Genomic DNA, 27,359 nt, shown 5'->3' with positions numbered 1-27,359 from the left:
CTATACATTTGTGACTGTTTGTTTCAATATTTTTTTTAAATCAGGATGCAGTTATTGCCATTCATTAAGAATTTACTGAGCATTAAAAGCACAAATATACTGAATATGAACATACTGTATGCACAATGTACAGTGCATTTAGTAGGAAACACAAATCACGGATACATTGATCTTTGGATACAATATTGCCAGCACATCAGTGTATTAGCCTTCAAGACTGTTGCACAACGGGTTTTAATGCATTTAACTATATTCGAACAAACTTCTGGTCTTTGAAAACATTAGTTTCATGATTTACCTCGTTTAATGATATACCCTGGTTTCTGTGTTTCTAAAACACATTACAAACTACAATGAAGCTGACCGACTGGATGTTTCTTTTAATGACTCATGAAAACCATCCATACAACATTGCAAAAAGGCATTCACTATCAACACGATACGATTCATAATTAACCAACCGAACACCTTTCCAAAACTCCAAATACGCCTATTTTCTTCATTCTCAGTTGCGTATTAAAATGCCGTAACCGTACGCCCCGAAGTTTACACAATGAGCATAAAACAGAGTTTATTTTGAGCAGAAGGTTTCCCGGATTTAGCCATATTGAGAATGTCGTGCTCAAAGTAAACGTAATCGATTACAACACCACAGCCGAAAGCGATCGGTCGCTCGTGTTCTAGTTCTGTGCCGATCGCGATGACGAACTTCAACTCAACGCTCTGACGTCGCCGCCGCTCTGAACTGCTGTGGCATGCTGTCTCCATGGAAACCAGTTTAGTTGGTGCAGTGCGTTTGCGTGGTTTGTATATTCCTGCTTGCTAGCACAGACACACGGGGCTTTCAAATATAACAGACGTAGGCATGTGGAACGATCCGTTCGCCATTTGGCTTACATTTACGGGTGTTTGATTGAGATAAGCATTCACTTGGCAAAATGCACGGCTTTGTCGAGAGGTGTCTTTTCTACAGTCCATTTTTTTCAACTTTGTTGTCGCGTTATTAGCGAGCTAACGTCAACCAAGGCAGGTGAACAGGTATGTGCGGCCAGGTTAAATGGCAATGTAGCTCTTGATGCAAGCGAAATTGTACATAATGACCATCGGGAATATCTTGAAAGGGGATCTCTGCTTTATGTGAAAACATCCATATCTGGGTGGTTTGCCCCTCAACGTGAAAGCAAGGAAAGGATATTTTTGCACTCCACCATGCGCTGACCAAAAGCGCTCGACATCTACAGCTGCTCCAGGTGGAAACATACATCCAATCCGTATTTTCTTGGAAAGTTAACAGCACTTTCATCGCAGGATTCCCTCACTACGTGCTGCGTGGTTTGCAGCCGCCAGCACGCGCATCTTTCCCGAAGGCGCGTGTGTAAACCTCACGAACGATTGAATGTCCTACAATGCGAGGAAACTAGCGATACTTTTGCAACCGGTGGGACGCGTTTGTCGTGGGAGGACCGTCCTCTCTTCATCACATAAAGCATCAGTCATTCGCTGTCAAGGAACCGCAATAATGAAAGGACTTTGACTCTCGCGACGGAATTAAGAAAAAACTTAGTACAGATGTTTGTCAGGAAAATGACGCCGAGTCAGTCCAGTTTGTATGGAGAGATAGATGACCTGCAAGATCTTACTTTTATCGAAAGACCCATACGAAGGAGTCTGAAGGTATGTATTACAAATCGTATATTTGATCATTTAGTTGTTTTGTTTGTGAGACATATATGGCACAATATTTATAAGACGTATTATTTCGCATAATGTTTGCGCGGATGAATTGTGTGGGAAAACGCTATGAGAAGTCAAACAGCCTAAAACAGAAAATTATTTATGTGCTTTAATATTTTGTCTTGTGTTGCTCACACCACAACCACCGTTTATTCTATAATATAATTAAAGGATTTGTTATTTTTATGTTGAGAACTCTAATAGATTCCTTCGGGAAGAACTGGGATTACCCACTTCTGTCTGCTGTGCTGAGTGACGCAGTTTTTGTCAGCTGTCCGCATCACCGCCTCGCCTCCTCATTTTCGCGCCACACCACTGCGGAATAGAGGATTTCCACATACAACTATAACGTTTTTCACATTACTTACGATCAAATCTTCTCTTAGACTGGCAGCCGCATACATTCGCGTGTTTCGTTTTGTGCGTCTTAGCCCTGCGTGCGCAACCGTGCGCACCTGCCAACGGCGAAGTTAAGCAAAGATACTCTCTTCTCTTATGAGTCTTATCACGTATGCGGGGAATAAAGCAACGCCTTCAGAGGGGGCGGGTGTTTTCTATCCCTCATCTTATTTAATAGGGAGCTTCCAAAGAAAACCATCGCGGGTCTGAAAGCCTTAAAGTAATAGACTAGGCACCCACATGGCTCCCGTCCCCCACACTATCTCTTCCCACGCAGTCCCCGTTGCCTCGCATCCTGCCTCCCTTGCAGCCTCCTCACACGTTTGGCTGAGTCATCTGTAATGGAATCTCGCCCAATTTACTGACCATTCTTTATTTAAGACCCACTAATTTTGTAAAGTTAGTCTCCGTTTTCTATGGGCATGCTAAACATTGTATGCCAATGGATTTTATTCTGTTGAAGCACTATGTGCACTTGCAGTGTGCAGATGGTGATGCCGGTTTGTACCATCATCCCTCAAAGTCTCATTGTTTTCATCATTTGCAGACTGCAGAAGAGATTGATAAACTCACAGTGGATGAAGATCTGAATGACATTGAGCGAGCAGTCTACCTTCTCAGGTAAAATAACAGCTGATTTGTATTGAAAACAATGCCAGTACATACTACATGCACGAATCATAGAATACATTGTCCAGTTATTTGAATAGGAATTACCATTGTCTACATGTAAGTATGTGTTAGTTTAAATGGCAGTATGTTGTGAGCTCTGTCATGTTTTGCAACATGAATAAAGCTGTTTACCTGAATGTGTTTCCGGGGTAAGCTGACCGCACAACAACTTCTCAACGTCTACTAACTGGCACAGAACATCCAGCTCAGTGGGTCAGGGCAGGCTGTGTCGTCGCCGCTGTACTAGCCTAATGAATTATGTATTTTTAATGGCTTCTCATTGATATCTAGGCAGAGCTAACCAAGTCTTGAAGGACTTCAGGGAGTCACCATTCTCAGGTTTCCATGTAACTGTCATTCAGATGAAGGATTAACAGTGATACAGTCTTATCCGATCATTAAAGTTGAATGGATCTGGTTCTGATTACTGAGGAAACAGAGTTAAAATTTCATCAGATTCCCCCAGAATCTACATATGTTTGTCTAATCTTACAGTATCGTTAGTTTGTAGTTAGCTTGTAGTTTGTAGTTAGCTAGTTACTTTGTCTTAGAAACACTAAAAACCTGTGTGTTAAAACAGAATAATGCAAGATTAAAGGCAATTATTCCAATGGCTATAGGGTTTAACTTTATATGCACCTATTTGTGTTAAATGTATACTTAAAAGCTTGCTCCTGTTACTTTTATACATAAAAGCTTGCTCTTGTTCTACAGTCCAGTGGGAGCACCATTGTTTTTGACACATTTACGAAGTGAGCATTTGCCGTATAACATGCTATATGCTTTCGTGGTATGCTGAAACGAACGCACACATGGAAATCCATTGTTGTGATGCTTTTTTGACTCAAAACTTTGTAATATCTGATTTGTCCCTCTTTAACCTATAAAACTGTAAACCGCTCCTCGCATGTGCTAATTAAGTGTCAGAGTCAGTCTGTAGCCCGGCTCCCTCGGGTGCCAAACTAGTTCTGAGAACAATTTAATTGCCCCTTTTCACTGTCATTTGGCACATAACAGCAGGCTACCAGAGCATCTGTAAGATGATAGAAGAGAGTGTTTGTTTTGAAATAGATGACTGGTTAGTGGTGGGTCCTCCTGATGTGCAGACCGGGTCAGATTGTGATTATGCAAATATGATGTCATTCTCAGCATTTGCATATTGTGTTGTGTAAACCAAGAATAGGATGTTGAACTTATATTACAGTCACTGTCCACTGTGTCATTAAAGCAACTGTAGCTTGTTTTTGCATTTGAAGAGAACGTTGAATACACAAATTAGTGTCCAGTTGTGTGTTTTGTGAGAATTTAGAATATTTTGAAATGTTTATTGGTAGCGGTAGCTATGTTAGCCAAGATATTAGTATTGGTCTTATATGCTAGTTTATTATTTTTTAAAACATATTTTTAAGGGGAATTTGTAAACTGGGAAGTTTGGGAACTGTCGTCTTCAAAAAAACTAAACAAAAAAGACAGTCTCTTCAACTCCACTACTAATAATCACTCAGACATGAATAAGAAATCACGTTTATGGATGATGTAAAGTAGTGAAGATTTTTTTTTTTAGAAAATTGTATTTCATTATAAGGAATTATGTAATTCATAAAATTAATATAACTATTTAGTCAGATGATCTGAAAACGATATTTAAATATTCAGTAAGATTAAAATAATAAACAAAAACTAAAGTAAAACTAAAATAAAAATTAATATATCTTATATAGCAACGTTTAAAATAAAACAATAAATTATAGAATGACAAAAGCATATACCAAAATTGCTAAAACTTTAAATAAAATGAACACAAAAATTAAACATCTAAAAATAAAAGCTAATTTAAAATATGAATAAAACTAAAATCAAAACTATAATAACTTTGTTGAACAAAAAAATATTATGAGGAATTTAGGAAAGCTGGCGCACCTTTGACTACCATTTAAATTTTTCCTACTAGGGTGGAAAATGCTGCCCAAGAAATGTCAGTTGCTAACATTCTTCAAAATATCATTCTTTGTTTTCATCCGAACAAAGAATGTATTCAGGTTTGGAACAACTAGACGGTTATTCATGACAGAATGTTTGTTTTGGGGTGGAGTATCCCCTTAAGTTAGAAAATTAATTTGAACTTTTAGGTTATATAGACATTAGAGGTTGACCTGTTCAATGACAGAGATTTGTTCTATGCTGCTGTGCTGATGTTAGGCGCAACATTGAATGCGTCACTGCTCTGGCTGAGAATCATGCTAATGACGTTGCAGGGTTTAGAGAGATGTTTTTTGGACTTGTTTGTTAGAATGGGCTTTTTTGGGCATTGTGCACTCAGCTAACTGTAAACTGCAAACTGAGTTTGTTTACATTCTAAAGATTACCATTATCAGCCCTGCGGTGGAAAATGAAACCATTCACTGTACGTACCGGCTGGCCAAGATCGGCACGGAGTGGAACGATTAAGTAACGAGAATGATTCGGTGCCATGATGGAACGGCTCTCAATGATAAGATCCATCATTAAACTATCAACGATTTTCCATCAGCAGCATTGTGGTGTGAAGCTTGTGCACAAATTAAGAAATTGTGACACTTTGTAAAGATAGAGAGTGGGCTGTCTAGTCACAGACAGTTTGTAACAGCCTGTGCTCTTCACTTCCTCCTCAACATCAGTGGTCCGTTGGGGCTGGAATGATCAGAGAAGCTGCCAAATGAAAACTAATTGCTAAGTGGGCTTTGTTTAGCTTTCATTACAGTCCTGCTGGCTCAACTATCAACTGTCGACCCACTTCTTTTGGAGGGGGAGAAATCAAACAGTGTGTCACTATTTCTTGACTTGTGAGTTGCTTTTGTCTTTTCTTCGCTGTTTCAGTTTTGTGTTGGTACACTAGACTTGAGTGAGAACAGCGAAGCTCAGGGAGAGGAGATTGCTTGATAGGTTTGATGAAATTTGTCTCAGTCTTTTCCCTCTCTTATAGATTTGTAACAAAACTCTAATAAAAGTGTATCCAAAATGGGTCTTATATTTTAAACATTTTGTGCTGTGTAGCCTTGTGGAAGAGAAATTATAAATGAAATCTCTTTGATGAGATACAATGGGAAGAAGGGTTAGACCCGATGAAATCTTTTACGAAGTGCTTTTCAGATTTTTCATCTTAGAACTCGACCCAAGGTCTTTCACATGTGTCTCCTCTAGATGTTATAAAAGAGATTGTAATAAATTGTGCTTAAAAAATCAATGTACGCTATCAAACTTTAGAAATTGTATTTACAGTTAAAGGGTAGTTCATCCAAAACTGAAATTGTTTCATCGTTTACTCACCCTCATGTCATGCCAAACCTGATTTTCATTTTTCTGCAGAAAACTAAAAAATTATATTTTGAAGAAAGCTGGTTTCCAAACATTTGGCCCTCATTGACATACAGAATATCCACTGCGACATTTCTCAAAATATCTTCCTTTTTGTTTCACAGAAGAAAGAGTCATGGGGATAAATAAATGCTGAGAAAATGTTAATATTTGGTGATCTGTCCCTTTAAATTCAAACATTCGTCAGGTTCTTACAAAACCAAATGATCGAATTCAATCTTGTAGGTCCATTGTGTGTTAAAACGCATCTGTCTCTGTGTTTATTTGCCATAAAGATCCAAGACAAATTACATAAAACATTTCTGAGCACAGAGCGTCTCTTGAGCTATGAAAATGCAACCACTGAGCAATGACATGTTTCTCTGGGCTAAGCTCATAGCGTATCCCTCCCTCACCAGGGAAATCTCATTACAAATGCAAGTGTAGCTCTTTTTACTTTCTGACCACATTCCAGCTAAGACCTGGCTGCAGCGAACAGATGCTCGAGTCTGATGGGAGTTGGGTTGTGTTACCAAACCCTTCAGCACCTGGTCTTTAGCTGATTATGTATTTTCTCTCTGTAGATGCCAGCTGCTCTTCTCCCTGTCATTAAGTGCATAAACACAGGCATCACTAAGGTGCTGCATGTTATTAACCATATTCAAGAAGTGCACAAAGCATGACCACATTACTTTCTTCTAGACAAACTTGGCAGCAGGTGAGGCTGTTTCTTGGTTATTAAATAACCCTCTGCCAACAAAGGACACAGGAGGACAACTTATCGCTGAAAAAGTAATGAATACCTGTTTATAGTTCATTATTTAGTACAACAGCACATGACTGACAGACATGAGAGAGAAATAAGAAAGACTGAGACGTAAAAGGGATACTCCACCCAAAAATGTGATGAATTACTCCCCCCACAAGTTGCTCCAAAAAACTGTTTGCTTTCCTAAATTCTTAAAAATATATAATTTTGTGTTCAACAGAACAAAAAAATAATACAATGATTTTTCCCACTTTCTAATATTCTAATTCTAGACTATTTAAGCACCAGAAAAAGTAAAAAAATCTCCATTTGATAGCAATGACTGATACTACACGGATAAACTGTTTACCTTAAAGTCACATTAATGTATATGTCTTTGCAAAAAAGCGTCTGTTTAAATGTAAACGGCTATGACAAAAATTTGAACTATTTGGTAAGAAATTGCCTCTTTAAAGTTCTCTAAAGACTATTAGCCAACTTACAAAGAAGGCTTTTGTGATGTAAGTGTAGATAAGGACATGAGGTTGATACAGATGCTGAGGTGATGAAGGAAAACGTCAGTCTCTGAGAAACAAGATAATGCACCTGGAAGGCTAAATCATTAGTTTGATCATTCAGTGGTAAAACCATTACATTTACATTTCAATCATTTTTCTCAAACAAAGCAATGTACAAAAAGAGCTTTAGCATGTGAGACCAATGTAATCAACAGACAGCAAACATGCGATTCAGGACATCAGCTGCTTGGAAAGAAATGACCTAGTGCTGCAAATAGACGTAATACACAAACCTAGTGCACAAAACAATGCTGAGGCCAATTCAGTCTATAGTTCTTATTTGTATTCTTTAGACATAAAGTCTTATTCACTAAACATTTGCCATCCATGATATGCGGTCCCATATTTTTACCTGTATGACAGTTTACTAACTCACCCTCTTATATATATTTTCATATTATTCTTATTTTATATATTGTTCTGTCTCATTTTTAGTTCTGGTGAGGATATTCAGCGAGCCAGCGTCGTTATCAACCTGCCAATCCTGGTGCGTCAAAACCCAGCAGAGACCTTCCGCAGGGTGGTGCCAAAAGTCAGGGTATGCAGAACTATACTTCATTTATTTTGCTACTTGTTTGCCGAGATTATTTGATGACTTCCTAGTATGTGCTGTTTGTAAATTATCATACAGATAATACAGTTTCCGATTTTACCCCAACAGGAGGTTCTCCATGTAGCTGGCGGGGATATGCAGCTCGCTGCAGCAGGATCTTTCCTGACCATCCTCCAAGATGACATTGTCCTCATCCAGACACACACCCACTCAATCTTGCAGATAGTTCTTTTAAATCTCGACCACAGGGACACAGGTTGTCATTGTTTAATAAAGTCTACACATATTACAATGTGTAATTTGATTAAATATGGATTTCTAAAGTGCTTTCTGGCCTAGGGTACACTTAAAAAAATAAAGATGCTTTGTGATGCCATAGAAGAACCATTTTTGGCTGAATGGTTCCATAGAAAACTTTTAAGATCTTTTGAAAAATAGAAATGCAAAAATAACTTTAGATTGAGGCAACTTTTTTCTACGCCCGGTTACATTTGGTCTGAGTGCAGCATGAGTCCTAACAATTTGCAATGTTGTGATTGGAAGGCAGTACTGTATTTCTTGTGCCAAAGTGCAATGCACACTTCTGTCAAGGACACAATCAGCTAAAGCGCTTTGTCTCATTTTTAACAGTGGTCAGTAATGCTTGGTTGGAGACGTTGCTCTCAGCAATTGATGCTTTACCAAAGGAAACTATCAGGCAAGAGGTAGCAGCATCAGTTGCCGCATTGTACATGCCATAAAAATCTATTTTAGGTGTGAATTCAAATTCATTTTGCTGTGGTTGATCATTTGTGCAGATTCTGAGTCCTCTGTTATCAAAACATCAGCTGTCTCAGTCTGTCCCAGCACGTCTGGCCAGCTGTCGCATCCTTGGAAAGGTTGTTTGCAAGTTTGAGTCATTAATGTAAGTTTGTTGGCACATTATACACTCAGTGAAATGCGAATTTATATATCTCATCACAGATATATAAGCATTGCTTATGAAAAGATTGGTGTATTTAACAATTGATTATCCATGAAGTACTTTTCAGTGTTAAATATGATTGTCTGTAGTTTCTTTAGTTGTCCATCACGGCTTGTCTTTGCAGAGTGAAGAAAGACCTTCTGCCACTAGTCCGGTCACTGTGCCAGGACGTGGAGTACGAGGTGCGCGCCTGCATGTGTCGCCAGCTGGAGAACATCACCAGGGGAATTGGGTAAAAAGATGTGAATCAGAGAGATATTAAACATATCTGAATATCTAATACTGTTAATGCTTTTAGGGCTAAATTCCTGTATACAATGTTACATGGCACATTAAACATCTGGTACTACATCAACACCGACAGCACATAGATGCAAAGAAAAAATTTGTAGGCTGTACATCTGATATTTCAGCAGATTAACATTACATAAAATGTAATGTAATTGTTTTGTATGAGTTACACAAGTTGTTATTTTTCTTTCTTTTTAATAAAAGCTGAATATAGTGTAGTTTTATGCACTTGCACATTCCATTTGTCTTCCTTTGAAAGAAACAGTCTGCAGTTGAAGTCATATTACACTTATGTAACAGATAAAAGGAAGATTTCCCTCATGGTGACTTTAACTAGGCAGACATTTTATGCTCTTCTGCTATTGCAGAAATGTATAGCTTTTTCTATACATACAGTTCATTACTATACAAACATAATATGACAGATTGATGCTTAAATTAGAAATGTAAACACTTTGTATATTGCAAGAAGTTAAGGTTTGTACAAAACATCTCATAGACGAGGGTTAAGTGCAAGTGTTGTTTTTATCTGCTTATTTGCGATTTCTGCCCTAGGGTGGACCACACTAAGATTGAAGTTCTCCCTGAACTGGTTGAGCTGGCTCAAGATGAAGCTAGTACAGTGAGACTAGCAGCCTTCGACACCATCATCAACCTTTTAGAGATGTTTGACAGTGGTAAGAAATAAATGATTTAGTTTTATTATTAAACAAAATGTACAGAATTCATTTCATATGACTGAAGAAAACAGAGAAAGTACAGTGAAAGTCAAAGGAGTCAGAAATAGAAAGAAACACTTGCACTTCCTGTTGTTTTCTCCGTAACACCACTGTGTGCCACATCAAACACATGCTGTATACCTGTTCATATCAACAAAAAATGGTCTTATTCTCATATGTAACGCGTTTTTAATGTATGCTGGAATATCAGATTTAGATATTGGCAAGTTGCTATTTGTGAAAGGATGCATGCTTTGTTTTTAAAACTCACACTTTCTCTGTCAACTTCTCACCCTGCCTCCCTTTCTGTCACCATATTTGCATAGATGACAGGAGCTGTGTGATATTTCCCTTGGTAAAGGCATTCTGTGAAAAGTGTTTTAAAGGTGATGAAGCAGTGCTGGCTTCGTTGTCCTTTCAGTATGGAAAGCTTTGTCACGGCCTCTCGGGTCAGTGTGTGTTTTCTTTTTACACCTAAGACACATATTTCGATTTCAAAGAGTTTAATGCATTAATTTTGTGTTCTAAATGAAATTGTACAGCAGTGACACACTTTTAAATCAGTGAAATGCATGAACATACAGTATATGTTTTATATACAGTACACGTATAAGGTTTCTGTATAGGATTCTTATGTTTTGTTTGAACAGAGTCATTTACGGATGAGCAGCACCTCTGGTTTCTTGAGTTTTATAAAAAGCTGTGCTGTCTGGGTCTCCAGCATGAAAACGGTCATTGCGAGAGCCAGCCTTACCCACTGGAGCTCGAGAACAAATACGCCCTGGTGCGCAGGAACTGCGCATACAACTTTCCCGTGAGTTTAGCATTATGTTCAAAACACTTTATCTTTAAAGGTGAAATGTTTTTCGCCTGCTGCTGTTGGTAACAAACGATCTCTGACATATTACAATAATCTGGCAAAATTAGCCATAACATACTGTATGCTGCATTGTTAACAATTTGAACATTACATGATTATTTTGATTTTTTTTGGGGAAAGCTGTCTGTTTACTGTGAATAAGGGTACAGACACTATACACTTGACCTTTCCTTAAATTCCTTACTTAGAGCAATTGGAGCATGAGCGTCTAGAGAAATAACCTACAGTTTATTCATTCTTAATGAATGTTTTTCTTCTTGTATTGTTTGTCAAAGGGTTTAAGGACACTTGCTTTTCTAAAGGTTTCAATTTCCACAAGGCTTAACAGGATGCTTCTATCACTGTAAAGGCATTTTAGCGAAACAGTATTCTAAAGAAGACTAATCTATTTTTACCATCTGTCGGTGGAGGCAGCGACTTCTCGAATAGCTCAACAGCTCATTTAAAGAAATTAGACCTCTGACTGCTCCATCAACAACCACTCAAGCGCTCCTGGTTGTTTGTCTGGTTATTTAAAATGACAGTCACTCAGAATACTTTAGGTTCGTGCAATGAGGAGTTTGAGATGAAGGTGCTTGAAAGTCATGTGTTATTCTCACTTTGACTTAGATTAGATCCATACAGTTTGCATGTTTTCTGAACAACTGGGATCAACGTAAAAGTTTCATTTTTTACCAATGCATTATCAAATGATTGTGTGACCGGATGTTTTTGAATAAAGAAATTACTGTACGTCTATTTGATCAGCAGGCTGTGTTTGTCATGGAATATCATTGTATTTAATATACAACATGTATAATCTACAATGTTCATTTGATTAATTTATCTATATGTGTATATGCAGGCCGTCGTGTTATTTGCTGACCCAAACCACTTCCTGTCGGAATTATATCGTACCTTCTCAAGTCTCTGTCACGACCCTGAGATTTCAGTACGGAGGACGGCAGCTAGCGGTTTCCATGAGGTACTATCAAAAAACAAAATTATACGTTTTAGTAAATGGCTGTAAAGAATAGGTTTATCAAAATAAACAATAGAGAAATAAATTGACACTACATTACATTAAAAAACAACCTTGGAAATGAATTTGGGAGAATATACTTTCAAATTGGTTCTGGTGTCTTCCTCACAGCGAGAATATGTATAATTATTGTAATGTATACTATTTATTTTATTTGCATTTTGTAGTTTTAAATTAATTAATCATCTGACATGGTTTTGGACATCTGCCTTTTTGGTTTCTGCCTGAAAGCAACAGTATGTATAATTATTGTAATATATGCCATTCTAAAGATTTTTTTATTTGATCATTTTTATTTAATTTAATTTACTTATTAATTTTCATTTAAATTATTTAATAATTTTTTTTTAAATTAAAATTGATTTATTAATTATTATTATTACTATTATTGATCTGACATGACCAATAAGTTTTGTTGATAACTTGTTTTTGATCTCTGCAGCATGGATCTGGATAGCTCCGCCCACTGTTTAATCTCATTGGATCCCGTTCCTCATAACTGTACATTAAAATTCTAATAAATTCTAATTGACTCCTCATGCAGAGATTTTAAATTAAGTGAGGACAGACTTAATCGCTTGCGTTTGGATTCTTCATCACGCCTAGTTGCTGTATGACCATCTGGGAGTGAAGAAGCCTGTTTAGAAAGCAAATAACAATCTTTCTCTAATCCCTATGCATTAGGTGGTCAAATTGCTGGGCCCAAATGTACATTACGTACACAAAGAGCTAATCACTTTGCTGCAGGATGATTCATTAGAGGTGAGAGCTGAATTGAGTTTGAATTGTGTCTGCGTGTTTGTTTATAGAAAGAGCTTTCAGCTGTTTGTGAAAGCTTCAATCAGCACAGTCATTTCCTTGGCACACCGTGTTGTGTGAGACATAGTAACTTTCTTCACAGGAAGTTCCCGTCATTCTAGGGACATGATCTTCATTCTGTGTTCCTTCACTAAATGCTGAGTTTGCATGAAGAAATAGCCTTCCGATCATTCGATACCTCAATATGTAACCGTAATGTTTGGTTTTACATGGTAAAAGTGACATTTTGTGTGCTCGTGTATTATCATATCAGCGAAATAAAATACTTTGCCACTGGCATCTCACAAATAAAAAAAATACACATTTCACCTTTAACTCGATACCAATACCACATTGATCGTAAGTGCCAGACATGCCATGTCCATGTTTGTGTCTGTCGGGGTGTGCGTGCAAGTATGCAAGATTTTGCGGTGGATGCATGCGGCTGCGTGGGATGAATGAATACAACGCTCATCTAGCTGAGGCTGAGAGAGTGTGCTATTGTTTATTCTCTCATGATCCTCTGAGAGGTGTTAGTCACACATTGCATTAGAATTCACTATAATGCTATGCACAACTCCATGAACAGCATCAAACCAAATATTATAAACTATCTATAGTCAGGACCTCATGACAAAAGGACGTTGTCTTATTTTAGAAGACCCAGGCTTTATTTGGATGGTAGAAAAGTGTTTTAGGTTTTGATTTGATTCTGCAGGTACTGGATGCTCTCTTAAACAATCTTCAGGAGACTTTAGAACTGGCCACTTCCAGAGGGGAGGGGGCAGGACCTGAGAGCAAGGTACCAGACAGACTTTGCTTTATTTAGCTCATGTGAGAGAAAACAATTCCGTGGTGATATTAGAAGCATAACAATGAACTGAAAAAATGGGGGACATTATAACCTTTATCAAACAGCATCCACTCTTGCAGCAGGTGAACATTCCAGACTTGGTTGCTGCTCTGGTGGCAGCAGAACAGAAAGCAGCGTCTTCACTTCACTGGAGAGTTCATGAGAAGCTCCTGCAATGCTACTCGTGTTTGCCCCGTGTCGTGTCTGGAGACCAGATCTACTTCCGCTTCCTTCAGAGGATGTTCAGCATCATCACCAACAATGTACCCTGATTACACACACACATACACAACATATGTGACCCTGGCTGGGAAATCCAGGCTGAAGTCTCAGTAGCATCAACATTTAAATTTGACTGTGATTTCAATCTTCCACACGTTACTCAGTCAGTATTAAAGATATCAAGGTTATATTTTCACAGATTGTACTTTACATTATGTAGGATGGCTTTATTTTGAAAACTGTAAATGGCTAAATGATGGCAGGGTCACATATTTAATCTGTTCTTCTCTTTCTCAATTTCTAGAATGTTCTGCCAGTCCAGCGAGAAGCCGTCAGAACGTTATGTGTGTTTTTACGTTACAACCGCAAACAGGAACAGCGGCAAGAGATCATTAGCAAAATAAAACAAGGTAAAAGGCTGTATGTCCTTAGATTTTTGTGTGCGAGATTTTAGTAAAGTTGGTCAAGACTGTCTTCTCTTCTGAATTTAAGAGCTTGCCCAGGGGAGAAGCTATTGGAACAGGCTGCGCTATCTGGACCTGTGTGACATCACAATAGACCTCTTCTCCAAATCGTATTTTTGCAAACATTTACTCATTCCGGCGCTTGAGCTGGTCAGCGACCCTGTGGCCAATGTCAGGTAATAGTTTTACATCAGTTGTATCATTGTATCCCGTTTAAAGTGCAATGGTTAAAGGGATAGTTCACTCAAAAAACAATATGTACTCATTATTTTCTCATCTTTGTCATTTTTTACCTCTGTGACTCTCTTCTGAAGAACACAAAATATATTTTGAAGAACATTGGTTACCAAACAACATTGGAGCCATTGATTTCCATTGTATGGACAAAATAAATATTCAGACAAGCAATAGCTGGGTTTGTGTGCGACCCAACATTTTCTCATGTAGCATTAGATTTTTCTCAATTTCCACACTTTCTTCTCTTTCACGTTTGAAGTTTAATTTTCATTAAGAGTGGGATTTTGGTTCAGTGAGTTTTCAATGTGGGCGGCAACCCGGTGCGACGAGACAGAAATAGAAACAAAGCAGCTGTCAAAATGAAGTGTTGCTCGTTGTCACATCATGTGGAAAAGCTTTTATTACTTGACGTGCCGTGCCTGGATTCAAACATTGTTTGTCTTTAAGCAGCTATTCTTAAATCCAACATGAATCTTATTTTAGTATATTTATATTTTGTAAAACATTATAAACAGTGAGTGATTAGTAAAATGGTGTATGCCAAATTTATTGAAATCAATTTGAATCTCATAACCTGTGTCCCTGGCAGGTACAAGCTCTGTTATATGCTACCCAAACTGAGATCCACCATCAGACCAGCAGACAAACATCTGGTTCAGCAGCTGGAGTTTTGTGTACGGAAACTGTTGTGCCGTGAGAAGGACAAGGATGTAATGGTCATTTTGCGCAAAGTGAGACTCTCCATATACGTCTTCTATCAAGATTTAAAATATACTGTACAACAAAGTATTTCATTTCTCAGAAATGATTAAATCCTCAAACTGTTTTCTCAGACAGTTCTGGAGCTGGACAAAATGGACATTACAGAGCCGGTATCTGTCATTTACACACCTACTGTAAAGCTGAATACTGTGTAAAAACGTTTTGTTACACTGTTAATATTAAAAGAATGGTTCATATTTACAGTATCATAAAAGGCATGAAAGAGAGCTCTTGGATCAGAAGAAAGAGAAGGAGGAGACTCTTTTACTTGAAATGGTGGGAGATTAACCATTTATATTATTAACATTTTGCAACTTATAGTTTACTTATAATGTTATTTAAGGAATATTGTACCAAAAATGTAGCTAATTTAGTGTAAAATCTGGGTGATCTCAGGTACTCTGCACAACGGCCTAAATTTAGCGATTTCAGAATAAAAAATTAAAAGGAAAATGACTTGACCCTTAATAACATAATGGATGCTTTTCCTCATACTGTGTTTGTGTTGTGGTAACACAGGAACTGCTGGAACGACAACAGAGCGAAGCCAAACTAGCCGGAGAGAAACAGACTGATAAGAAACGTGAGGGAGGTTCATTCTCATTTAATCATAGGGTGTTTTTCTGTCTAACAAATGTTAATGTGTACATTTTGTTTGCTTTTTAATCTCATTGAGCAGAAAGAGATAGTAAGTCAGGCATGTCTGGAAGTAAAGGAATGTCAGGGTCCACTTTGGGAGCAACGCCATCCTCTTCTACTGGTAAGCATCTATTCCTAATGGAAATTAGTATTCATGATTTATGCCAAGTAATAAGAAAAGCCCCAAATAGAACATGTAATGAAAGGAACATGGTAGAAAATTAAATTTATGAGTTATACAATACTATCCATATATTACAACATAATTAAATAGGAAACATTAGTTGTTATCTGAAGGTTCACAAGAACCAAATTTCAGCGGCTTGAATGTTTTAGGTAAGGAGATGCGGAGAGCCAAACTGGCTCGAAGTCGTTCCCTCAGCGGCCATCCCTCAACACCCAAGATGACAAACTCGGACAAAACCTTGTACGTCACAGACTCATTTTATCGGCTTCAGTTGTTATATGTGTAATTGCTGTGACCATCTCAATTTTCTCTTTAGAAAAGGAAAAGATTCGGGTAGTTGCCCTGGATCAGGAAAGAGCGCTATGCTACCAATAAATGGTAACTAAATCATTTTTTAACTATATGGAGTCCTTATTTCAAACATTTCTCATGCACTTCTATTCTTTTATTTCTAGACGATAACCTTCGATCCCACCATTTTAATGTTGCTTCTTCAATCTCCTCTACCGCATCCACCTCATCCATGCCTGTATTGATCCGCAGCAACACAAGCAGTTCGGTGGACCACAGGAGTAATGGAAATAAAGAAACACAGTCCAGGAAACTCTCTGTGTACGTCTGTAATAGAGCACAACAGTGACTGCTCGCTTTTTCAGCTTCATGGTTCCTGAAGAATTTATCCTGTTTACTTGATAAGGATTTCCCAAAATTCAAAGTGGTGAACCAAAACCAACCAGCTCCAAATGTATTGTAATAATACAAATCTTGATATTAAGGAAAAAGGTTTAATCTTTTGTGACGCAATAAGCCATGCATCCTGGGAAGTATTGTAAATTATGCTTTCAAATCAGAAACAACCATACAGTATAAAGTACATTTCTTCACAAGGAAGTTTTGTTCTTTTTAAAATAAAATAAAATAGATTTGTGACTTTACATAAGCATATATACTATGCATTTATCATAAAAATGGCCTAATACAAAAAGGCATATAGAATCTCAGGTGTAATTGTAATTACGAAGTGGAAGGTGGGTGATTGTAACTTTCTTTTTGTTTTTCTGGTTCTCTCTGACAGACAACGGAAATCCAATTCTTTTGGAATGCAGTCTGGGAGAGAGTGATTACCACCTTGCCTTTTGACTTACAGCCCCTTTCTACAGGACTTAACATTCTACAGCAGCAGTTTCACCCCATACGATGTGTCCATTCCTCTCTCGTCTATACCAGAAACGTTTAAGATGGGCTGGGGATTCAAAATGGTCTGCATCGATCCATCTCTGCCTTATACACAAATAACCCTTGCATCATTTGTCATAAAATGAAAACGAGAGTTGAGGAGTAATTGAATGTATTTAATTTACTGCCTCATTATTTTATTTCTTGTATTATAGCATGCTTTGCAAATTCTCTGTTTTATATTTTTGAAGTGGTTTAGAGAAAAAGAAGCACTATGTATTTTTATGATCGACAAATAAACTCCTTGAGGAGTTTTGAAACTGTCCGTTCCATACCACCAATGAGATTGTGCCTGGTGCCGTCTAGTACCTGACTGATTTATGCCAATGTCTTAGTATCCAATGAATAAAATTTATGTTGAATATTACGGTTTTAATGAGTTGCAGTTGGAACACCCTGTTCACGTGCTAATAGTTACAAGAAGGCATAACATGAAACATAACATGTAAAATACTGTGTAGGTAAAACTCTATCAATAAACATCCTAAATTAACCACATAAGCAAACACTATAAATGTACATGTTTTTCCTAACACACACTTGAAAACTGAATAATTTTGCAAATGCAAACTGTATTACACTACACTACTATATTACATTAATAGTTTTTTTACTTGAAATTAGTTTGCAAGTTTACAATACAGTAAGTACATTGTGTAGATTAATGTAGGTTGGATATCCAAGCAAATGGTGAGGAATGGACGTAGGTCAGTGTTTCCCAACCACTCATATTCTAAACACAGGAATGTGTTCTTAAAGGCATAGTACCCGAAAATGAAAATTCTGCTATTTACTCACACATATGTAATTTCAAACCTGTATGACTTTCTTTTCTCCCTGGAACACAAATAAGTGAGAAAATCTGAAGAATGTACAAACTTTTTTCTATACAATAAAGTGAATGGTGCCTGACTGGCAATCACTGACGCTGCCAAACATTTCATTTTGTGCGTAACTGTAACATATACTGAATTTCACTGAGCTTTATTCATTTCATTGAATTGGCCATTATAACAATATTTCTATCAAAATAAATATAAAAACTGGGTGAAAAGACTCACCAAGTAGCTTCTTTTAAAGCAGCACTACCAAACACGTGAATTTGTTTACGAAGCTGATGGAAAAGTCGAATGCAGAAACGTCATTTGGAAACCAGGGGGCAGGGCTGTTTGTACAGACCCGAACACAGAACTGTGGTCGTAGCCTCGAGGCTGCTCAGATAGTAGTGGCAGTAGAGTTCATCCAGTTTAGAGTTGTTCTACCATTGACATTATTTTAAGGTTGAAAAACTACAAAGTGTTGCTTTAATGAAACAATTAAGCTTGTTGCTGATAATGGAGAAAAGCCTAACCGTAAATTTATTAATGTATTAAATCATGATTTTAGCTTGATATATTTTTTACAAGTAGGCTAACGCTCCTGTAGTTGGGAATCACTGACAGATAATTTTATGGGATTATATACGATTGCTTTCTGAATACTGTACATAATTAGTTCTTTGTTGGATCGACGACACGTCCCATGTAGAGAATACATTTTGTAGCTTCGTGGTAGACGATGAAAAGAAATGGTCGGTTGAAAGTGAGCCTGGGAGGAAGAGTTGTGAAGAAACTGTTGGAGGCATAGCCCGATGAGCCTCCGGTCTCATCCACATCAATGGCGACTTTCTGTAATACCTGGAAGCAGAAGGACAGTGGTTAATGCATGCTAACATTGACAGAGATTAGCTAATTGTTCAGAACCCTCTTATTATTATTTAATCCATTTCAGTTATATATCAGTTTGTATTTTAATGCCTTATACTCGTGCTCATTTCAGAAAACACTGTAGCAAACTGTCTCTTAAAACGACAACAACCCTATCCCATCGTTGGCATCAATGCATGCTCTTAATGACACTAGTTGAAATCCTGTTCTGTAATTACTTGTAGACATGAAATATGCATTAAGAGTGACATTTGAAGAAAAATAAGCATTCCTTCAGTTGTTCCTTCAACACCACAGAGGTGTCATAATCTCATTCATTCTCATTCTACGCTCTCATTATTAGTTTCCATGGCTTGTCTCCCCGTTTTAAGATAGTCTTATACCTCTGACAGTTTCAGGCCTGCTGTACTGCTGATTCCAGACAGATCTGCACTGCTCTCAAAGATCTCTTTAATGCCCAGAGTGGCTAAACTCATCTTGAGCGAGTTGGACTGCTGTAGTGAAAATCTGGGCAGCTGAACCTCCAATTTCCTGAAGGAAGAGAAAATAGACATTTAAAGTTGTCCCCTTTATACACCGTTTTAAAAGAGTAGAGCACTAGCAACAAAGTGACGGGTTCGATTTCCAGGCGATGCACATGTTGATGAAATCAATACCTTGAATGCACTTTGGATAATCTTCCAATTGTGTAAATGTAAACTAAATGTATGTTATTTGATGTCATGATGTTTCTTTTTGAGAACCAATGATGTTTGATGTATTCGGAAGGTTCCATATTGGATATGAGAGCTGAAGCAGAGAAGAAGATTACGAAAATAAGAGGAAAAATAATATACACTATGGATTTGGAACAGCAAGACTGAACTATCATTCCTTTTGTTGCTTGATTTTACAGTCTACGGTATATACTGTCTCAAGCGTGATATGGTAACTTAAGATGCTCAACACGATTTATATAGATTTTTAGTTATTATCCTCTGCATACCAAAAAATTTGAAAAACAGATGACAAGACTCACGTCTTTTTCAGCCTCGCGACCCATCCGCGAAATACGTGACCAGTTATGCTTTCTTCAATGTGGGAGTAATCAACATCTTCATCTGGGAGAAGGGCGAGCATGGCCATGCCGTCTTCACAAGGCAGTTTCAGAATGCCAACCTTCAGGGTGGGGTCGTAGGCCAGGTAATTTTTGTCTGAGCGAAACATCATGGGCACTTGCACAATGGTATACTTGTTGACATAGAAACGCTCTTCTTGGGTGTTGCTAGCGTTGAAAGGTTGCTGCCACTGGCCTGTTAAAGATCAAGAGGATATATCTCTGTATATTCACTGTTTGAAGCATGTAGTTTAGTGTTTTCTCTACCACGGGATAGTTCACCCAAAAGTACACATTCTGTCATCATTTATTCACCTACATTTTGTTTAAAACCTGTATTTGTACTTCATATCTTTGGAACATTAAAGAAAATATTTTATTATTTAAACAATTTAGGATTTGTGTCCCTACCACAGAAGTAAACGAGAGGTAATGTTGTTCGGTAACGTTTTTTAAAATACCTTCTTTGTGTTCTGTACAAGAAAGAAATGACACGATATTGACTAAATAACGAATCTTGATTTTTCAGGGCACTATCTCTTTAATTGTGAAATATTAATATAAAACCCAGTAAATGATGTTTCTTACCTGTGAAGTAAGCAGCACTCAATAACATTGCCATGGTTTGTGGATCCACACTCTCCACCATATCACTGATCTTACCCCCCATTCGGCCTCTTACATAATCATTGATGCTCCCTTTGGCCTCCCTCCCATTGGCATAATTCACATTTTGAACATTTGCATTATAAAACTGCTTAACCCTGGTGCTGAAGCCGGCGTCTGCCTCTATCTGCTGGCTAGTGAAGAGGCCGGTGGCCTGGATTTGAGCAGTGGTCTCTCTAAGCTGCTGAAGTAGGATTTCGCTATCTTGCTCCACTGAGGCCACACCTATTCCCTGTAGCAGCTCCCTGCGAGAGGTCCCCACGGCCCCTGCTGCTAGTGTGGCTAGAGCCAAAGTAGCCCCAAAGGTCGAAACCAATACATTGTCATCACTTGTACTGGAAACCGTGCTGTAAAGCCGGGTAGCAAAGTCTGCGTTCTTGGTGGCAAGCTCTTCAATGTCTGTAGTTTGGCCGAGAACACACACAGCAAGGAGGGATGAACTGATCAAGAGGAAGATGGTGCCCATCTTCAGTCTCTGTGCTTTAAAGAAAAATATAATAAAACTAGATAAGCAAATGTAACTAGACTGAAAAATCATAGAGACAAATTATTCGGAATGATTATACACATTGCAACATTAGATATTGGAAGAGGTTTGGAGAATAAGGCTGGGCACAAAATGCATACCAAAACGAAAAACACGAACAGCAAATGGCTGACCTAATATCAAATAATATATGAATGCAGCCCGTTGTCATACATAGGCCTACATACATATGATCTGTCCTCCATATCACATCTAAAATAGCAGTAGAAAATACACTGCGATGTCAAAGACTTCATTCACATGCGGTATGCAGAACAATGCTTGAGGGTTACATCATAAGTCATTCGCATACAGAGTGCGAACCATAGATGCAGCGATTGTTATTAAATATATTTGAAATCATACACATGCAGAATAGTGGAAACTGCGTCACAACTGCGTGCATTACATTAATTCATCTCTAGGATATTCTATTTGATCACATTTATAAGGAGATATTACGACTTACTTTGACGTCGCAGCGCAGTTTGGATATACGGATACGGCTCTGTTCAAATCCTTCAATGTAAATGAGACTATCTTACAAGAATTAAAACGTAAAAATCACTTCACATAACGGTCAACAACAAACCAGCGCACGAATATTACGCAACATCCGCCCTTGCGCATTGTTGACCATTTGCGTACGCAGTTTGCGTAGAACAATAAAACAAATGCGTATGCTGCATAATGTCTTCCATTTTAATCAGTTTCTTCAATTTAATTGTTTTTACAGTGCTTATTTTATTGTTTTGTTTTTAACAATATGTCAAAATATCGTTGTTTTGTAAAGGATACAAAAATACTGAACTACCACCCTGTACGAATTATTACCACCCAGTATTATAAACCATATTTATAAAACTGTTAATATGGTGTTAAGGAGAAACCACAAGATCACTCGAGTTATCAAATCACAATATTGTGTATTTGACAATTTACCCAAACTACACGCGACATTTCAGCTGGGCGACTGAGACGGCGTATGTAATATTAATGTTCAAAGCAAAATGACCATGCACGTATGTGAATGAGTTTGGGAAACGTCCAAAACACCCTCTGTCCAGTCTCACAGAAGCCGTACTCAGAGGGGGCGGAGCTTTGTGCACGTCACGCTCGCAGAGGGGTCCAAAAGGAAGCTGCATACAATGCAACAGGGGTTATGCGTTTCAGAGGTTCACATTTGTGTTTCGGGGGAAAATGCGATCATCCATGAGTCTGTTACAGTGGTCTAGTGTTTTTACAGACACATGCATACAGAGAGTCTAAGTTTAAAGGCAGTTTTGTTATGAAACACAAAGTTTTGTTGTGAAACACAAAGTTTTGCTGTGAAACACAAAGTTTTGTTACACAAATATGTTATATGAATGAATATGCATTAAATAGTAATATTAAGATGGAATCAATAGGCCTTTATGTGTCTATAAATTATAGTTACGTCTATTGTCACCTGGCAATATCCCAGCATTTAGCATGTATACTTTTACCATCAGATTATATGAACATTAAGATGTGTTTTAATCCAAGATGGATATTAATCGGTTGCTTGGTCCAGTGACGGATTAAAAGATAAATGGAGAGCAATCTCTTTAGTTCAGGGGATTTGGTTTTGAATGCTGCTTGTGCACAAATTGAGCTTACTTTGGCTCGCTTTGAAGGGCTCACCAAATATAACAGTTATACAGTCTAGACACTGAGGCACTTTAGTGTAATTGTATTATTTTTTATCCTAGGCACTCTCACACGTTTTATAAAAATATAACCACTTCTGAAATGTCATGACAAAATGCCTTTAATACATGCTGATAAACACAGCAGGAACTAAATCTGATGGCAAAACTCAAGTTACTTGTAAGACATCATTTTTCTTTGCATTTACTGGTCCTACAAGGCCTCAGAGCACCAGCCCAACACCCTTTTAAAGGCCTATTTGTTTTGGTCAGAAAATTAAAAACAAGAAAATGAGATTGCAATATACATTTCACAATTGTGACTCAAAATCCTTGAAAGTTCATCTAATTGGGACAAACATGTTTCTCATAATTTGATAAAAAATATTTGGTCTGTTTGTCATGTCAAATTATATAGCAAATATAGCATTAGAGTAGCGATTGAGAGAAAAAGTTTCAATTACAAGAATGGTCAATGTTAGGTAATGCATTTCAGCGATGACTATACTGTACATCAAAGCTGCAATAATGCAATCAGAAGACAGTACTCCTTGTAAGGGGTTTTAAGGCTCAGTTAAAGCTTTGTTACTTTTTCAAACACCCGAAACACTGAAACTTAAAGTGAACCAATTGAAAATTTAGATGCAACCAGTCACTAGAACATCTTTGAGTTCTGAGAGTTGAGCTCTGTAGTAGCCTGGGGCTTATAACATTTCTTATGTCTATTCATTGTGCCAGTAGTCACAGGCGCATAATTCAAGCCATGTTTGTTTGTATCGATATCAGTTACATTTGCAATGTTTTATTTTTCCTCTCCACTCAAGGCTTTTGGATATCAGAGGGCCCTCCATCACTGTCCAAAGACACATTAAATTGCCAAAGCAAGTTGTGAATGCTTTACTAGAGGTAAAACTACAGTAAATACAGTAAAGGCATTTTGTAGTTTGTAGTATGCCTTCTCGATAATGACACAGGCCTGTTGTTTGAACCCTTTTTACATAATCTTTAAATGTGCCATTGAGATATTACGGTGCACAGAATAATCTTCATTACAGGACAGAGGCACAGAAAAGTATGTCGTCCATTACCGTTCATGCTAAGTCCTCTTACTGTCGTGTCCATCCCAATTTAGTTGTAAGTCATTGGTCACAGGAACTGTATCCCTGAATTGCAAATTATATTTTACAGGATGAGACGAACTGATTGAGGTTGGATCTCAAGCTTATACAAATCCCCTCATGTTCATGTTTCCCATGCAGCATCCTAAAATGCTCTTTCATTTCTCTTACATTTACATTTATGCATTTGGCAGACACTTTTATCCAAATCCACATTAGCATAGTTTTTATGGCACAAGGGTTACATTGCCGTGCAGTAACTTTGCGATCACCTTTTCATCATATTTTTCGTTACAAAAAATTCCAGTTTACATTTGTTTCCTCTTTGTGTTCATCTGGTAAAGAGTAATGTTAGATGCAGTACAGAGCTTGATCTCCAAGGCTGCCATTATTGAATGGCTGGGTAAATATCCATGTTTTTAGTACCACCTCACTGCTCGCTGGTATTTAGCTGGCAAGCACGTTCTCGTGTGGTCGCTGACTTGTGCTTGGCACATCAATATTGGGGTCATCGTCCACTTGGTAGCACTTGCCCAAGTTCTTAATGATTTTGAAATTATAACGGGCTGTGTCTGCAAGGCTGTTCTCCAGAATCCAGCCATCAGACTCTGAGTCAGGGTCGCCTAACCTCAACACATTTTCCATGGCCGTCTGAAGATAACGTACTCCGGTCAACACAGACACCTGGTGGAAGAAGAAGAAATGTAAAAAGTACTTGAGTTAAGCTAGCTACGATAAACCAATGCACTTGAAAAGACTATGGTAAATGATGTTTTGAAAACTAAATGATAGATCTTTATGTTCCTCAATCAAACATTTACGTAATACATTTCATTACAAAATAAAATAGTAACCTCGAAAAGCCAGATGGTGAGAACAATTAAACCGATGGACTGCATTATGTCTGTGTAGTGATCCAGAAGGGCATGTCTGCAGCCCTTTCGATTCAGGTTCAATTCTTCCGTCTGGTAGTCATAGTTATAGTGCGCCGAGTTGTTGGTGATTAGATGTTGGATGCAGGGTCGAGGAGACTGTATGTTACAGCAGCTGAAGGGCACGCCATCGATCAGATATTTACCCTCCACATTACTCTGTAGTCGACTGAAGCAAAAATTATTTTTCAGAGACAGTGGGTGTAGGAAATGGATACAAAATAATTTGAGTAAAGAAATGACAGAATATGTGTAATATGTACTGTATGATGGTAAACATCAACAATTAAGTGATATCAGAACATATCATATGTGTTCAAAAATTACAAACGTTAATACACGACAAACAGAACAATGAGGTATCTACACCCTACTGAAAGAAACAATATAACCGGCCCAAAACAAAATCAAGGTTTTATTGGATTTAATGGTAATAATGGGAATTGTAGTGGTTTTAATGAAAACTCTAATGATGTCAACTGGTATGTGATGAATTCCATTGGTGGGATGTTATCTGGCAGATGGGAACCATTAAATCCCATTGGAATAATGTCCAGAATACACCACAATAAGGAATTTTGTTTAGGTTTTTTATGAAAATCATGTTTCATAATGGTATTTTAATGTAAACCATTAGCATTTCTGTGATGGTTTCTATTGGGTTTCTTTTTAGCAGGGCATTCAAATGCGTACTTGCTTTACTCCCACTTTTAAAACAACTTTCATTTTATTCATAATTTATCAAAATTAAACACTTGAGATAAAAGTGCATTATGGGTCGAATAATTGACTTACTCCACCACTTCACTATTCGTCATATCCAGGTAACGGTTACTGATCCACTGTATGTGAAACCAGTCCCGATAGCCTCCATTGCCACAGCATTGAAACTGCATCTGCAGCATGTCCATTGTGCGCTTAATGTAACAGCGGCCTGGCATGTCTGTGTCCTTATAGTACCGCATGGCATCACACAAGCCCTGAAACAACGACTCCTCAAGCTCATTGCGCATGCTATAGCACATGAGGGCCCCCACGAGGATGCAAAACGTGAAGAAAAATGTACAAATGATGTAAGGCAGCATCAGTAGTTTCCATCGCAGGAATTTGGTGGTGTCCAGGCAGTCGTAGCAGATCTTTCCCCCTAAAAAGTTAATCGTGCAGGCAGTCAGGCCGACAGAGATAAGCATGTTTGGCACTGAGTCGATCTCCTTTGACATCAGCTCGCGGCGCTTCTCGATTTCCACTTTTAGGAACAGGCCCAGACTAAAGAGAGTAACTCCTGTTAACACGGACACCCAGTTCAACACCCATAAAACCTGGGCCAATTTGTCTCTATTTGTCTTTGTGAATGTCACTTTTAAGACGGCCATTGTAAAATGGTGGGTGTGCTTTTAACTTCTCAGCAGTAAATGTTGAAATCCTGGTGTAAATTTTATTCTAGGGGGATAAATGATGGCAAATTGGAGAGGATGGTTAAAATGTTCCACAGAATAGGTAAGTGAACTGGGATAGAAGAACAATAGGGCTTCATAAGCTGCTTACATGAGGTATTTTTACACTCCTGGATGATGACCTTAGCTGGATAACAGTACCGGTACTGAAATCAAAACAGGGAAAAAATGCAAAGATACTTTACACTGTGTGGTAATATATATATAAACGTATGCAATAAATAATGCAAGATAATAACTTAAGAATTCTGTGAATTACAATGATAACAAAGCATTTAATAACATATTATTTGAAGTAGGCCTACCTATTCCATACACACTTCAAAATTGTAAGCATTAGTGTTCATGAAATTGGCCAAGATCATTATTCTCAGTACAATCTCAAATACCTGCTAGCTTTCTACATGTTCTGTCAAAATAAACCCCCCTCAAAAACACACAACCTACCTGTTCATTTCTCATGAATTCACAGATGGTCATATAATCCATAAACAGTAGTTGTAGGCGCTTCCTTGTTTCTTTTAGGCATGTTTCAGGTAAGAGACAAGACGTGAGAAGGTTTAAAGTGACTTCCGTTCAGCCTCGCTTTGACCTTCAACTAATCCATTTATCCTTTGGATTTAATGGAACACCTCCTTGGCTTGCCATCTGGGCAAATGCACGCGAATAACAGCGTTACCCCACCCACTTAAAAACAATAGCCCAATAAAAAAGGCTAAACATTAATTTTGTAGTAAAGTAAAATCCTTCAAACACAAGACTGCCTAAAATTCTTGCGTATGAGATGAGGGAGAAATACAGACTCAACTGGAGGAGCCTTACTTTATTCATTCATATTTGGCCAATACATATATAGCAAATAAACAAATACAAATAAAACAGTTTACCTATAGTTTATTTA

General features: G+C 37.8%; 3 protein-coding genes across 6 annotated transcripts; 1 reads left to right on the top strand and 2 right to left on the bottom strand.

The window, feature by feature from the left end:
- The first annotated feature begins 784 nt into the window (after positions 1 to 784).
- ppp4r4 (protein phosphatase 4, regulatory subunit 4) lies at positions 785 to 18,215 on the top strand. Of its 2 annotated transcripts, none has more exons than XM_079475101.1 (25): positions 785 to 1,674; positions 2,681 to 2,754; positions 7,900 to 8,002; positions 8,126 to 8,273; positions 8,648 to 8,721; positions 8,815 to 8,921; positions 9,106 to 9,213; positions 9,828 to 9,949; positions 10,318 to 10,440; positions 10,642 to 10,805; positions 11,716 to 11,835; positions 12,577 to 12,654; positions 13,409 to 13,492; positions 13,624 to 13,806; positions 14,070 to 14,175; positions 14,258 to 14,405; positions 15,056 to 15,197; positions 15,300 to 15,338; positions 15,433 to 15,504; positions 15,748 to 15,811; positions 15,908 to 15,988; positions 16,204 to 16,294; positions 16,371 to 16,432; positions 16,510 to 16,666; positions 17,130 to 18,215. In XM_079475101.1, exons 1-25 carry the CDS (start codon positions 1,570 to 1,572, stop codon positions 17,173 to 17,175), a joined length of 2,601 nt encoding a protein of 866 aa, XP_079331227.1. In that variant the 5' UTR covers positions 785 to 1,569; the 3' UTR covers positions 17,176 to 18,215. The 2 variants fall into 2 exon arrangements, with proteins under 2 accessions (XP_079331227.1, XP_079331226.1); XM_079475100.1 differs by having other exon boundaries at positions 15,415 to 15,504; positions 17,130 to 17,656.
- serpina10a (serpin peptidase inhibitor, clade A (alpha-1 antiproteinase, antitrypsin), member 10a) lies at positions 16,823 to 21,932 on the bottom strand. The gene is made up of 5 exons (XM_079475107.1): positions 21,754 to 21,932; positions 20,681 to 21,238; positions 20,015 to 20,288; positions 19,380 to 19,527; positions 16,823 to 18,966 (listed from the first exon to the last, which is right to left on the bottom strand). Exons 2-5 carry the CDS (start codon positions 21,222 to 21,224, stop codon positions 18,781 to 18,783), a joined length of 1,152 nt encoding a protein of 383 aa, XP_079331233.1. The 5' UTR covers positions 21,225 to 21,238; positions 21,754 to 21,932; the 3' UTR covers positions 16,823 to 18,780.
- A 1,122-nt stretch (positions 21,933 to 23,054) lies between these two features.
- On the bottom strand, positions 23,055 to 27,054 carry prph2lb (peripherin 2-like b). 3 transcript variants are annotated; one of them, XM_079475497.1, is made up of 5 exons: positions 26,906 to 27,054; positions 26,550 to 26,604; positions 25,800 to 26,270; positions 24,927 to 25,173; positions 23,056 to 24,756 (listed from the first exon to the last, which is right to left on the bottom strand). In XM_079475497.1, the coding sequence occupies exons 3-5, from the start codon at positions 26,222 to 26,224 to the stop codon at positions 24,520 to 24,522; spliced, it is 909 nt and encodes a 302-aa protein (XP_079331623.1). In that variant the 5' UTR covers positions 26,225 to 26,270; positions 26,550 to 26,604; positions 26,906 to 27,054; the 3' UTR covers positions 23,056 to 24,519. The 3 variants fall into 3 exon arrangements, with proteins under 3 accessions (XP_079331621.1, XP_079331623.1, XP_079331622.1); XM_079475496.1 differs by having other exon boundaries at positions 25,800 to 26,444; positions 26,906 to 27,042; XM_079475495.1 differs by having other exon boundaries at positions 23,055 to 24,756; positions 25,800 to 26,604.
- Positions 27,055 to 27,359: the final 305 nt, after the last annotated feature.

Source organism: Barbatula barbatula, assembly GCF_947034865.1.
Source record: "Barbatula barbatula genome assembly, chromosome: 15".
NCBI classification, from domain to species: Eukaryota; Metazoa; Chordata; class Actinopteri; order Cypriniformes; family Nemacheilidae; genus Barbatula; species Barbatula barbatula.
Note: the sequence above shows the minus strand (reverse complement) of the source record. Positions and strands in the feature narration are given on the sequence as shown.

Coding starts and splice junctions, on each gene's coding strand:
- ppp4r4 (XM_079475100.1), top strand. CDS start 1,570: ATGTTTGTCAGGAAAATGACGCCGAGTCAGTCCAGTTTGTATGGAGAG. Junction 14,176..14,257: donor CATTAGCAAAATAAAACAAG/GTAAAAGGCTGT, acceptor TCTGAATTTAAG/AGCTTGCCCAGGGGAGAAGC. Junction 15,339..15,414: donor AAATGGACATTACAGAGCCG/GTATCTGTCATT, acceptor TAATATTAAAAG/AATGGTTCATATTTACAGTA.
- serpina10a (XM_079475107.1), bottom strand. CDS start 21,224: ATGGGCACCATCTTCCTCTTGATCAGTTCATCCCTCCTTGCTGTGTGT. Junction 20,289..20,680: donor GAGTGCTGCTTACTTCACAG/GTAAGAAACATC, acceptor GATCTTTAACAG/GCCAGTGGCAGCAACCTTTC. Junction 18,967..19,379: donor CAGGCCTGAAACTGTCAGAG/GTATAAGACTAT, acceptor TTCTGCTTCCAG/GTATTACAGAAAGTCGCCAT.
- prph2lb (XM_079475495.1), bottom strand. CDS start 26,377: ATGGCCGTCTTAAAAGTGACATTCACAAAGACAAATAGAGACAAATTG. Junction 25,174..25,799: donor ACGAATAGTGAAGTGGTGGA/GTAAGTCAATTA, acceptor TTTTTGCTTCAG/TCGACTACAGAGTAATGTGG. Junction 24,757..24,926: donor TCACCATCTGGCTTTTCGAG/GTTACTATTTTA, acceptor TTCTTCCACCAG/GTGTCTGTGTTGACCGGAGT.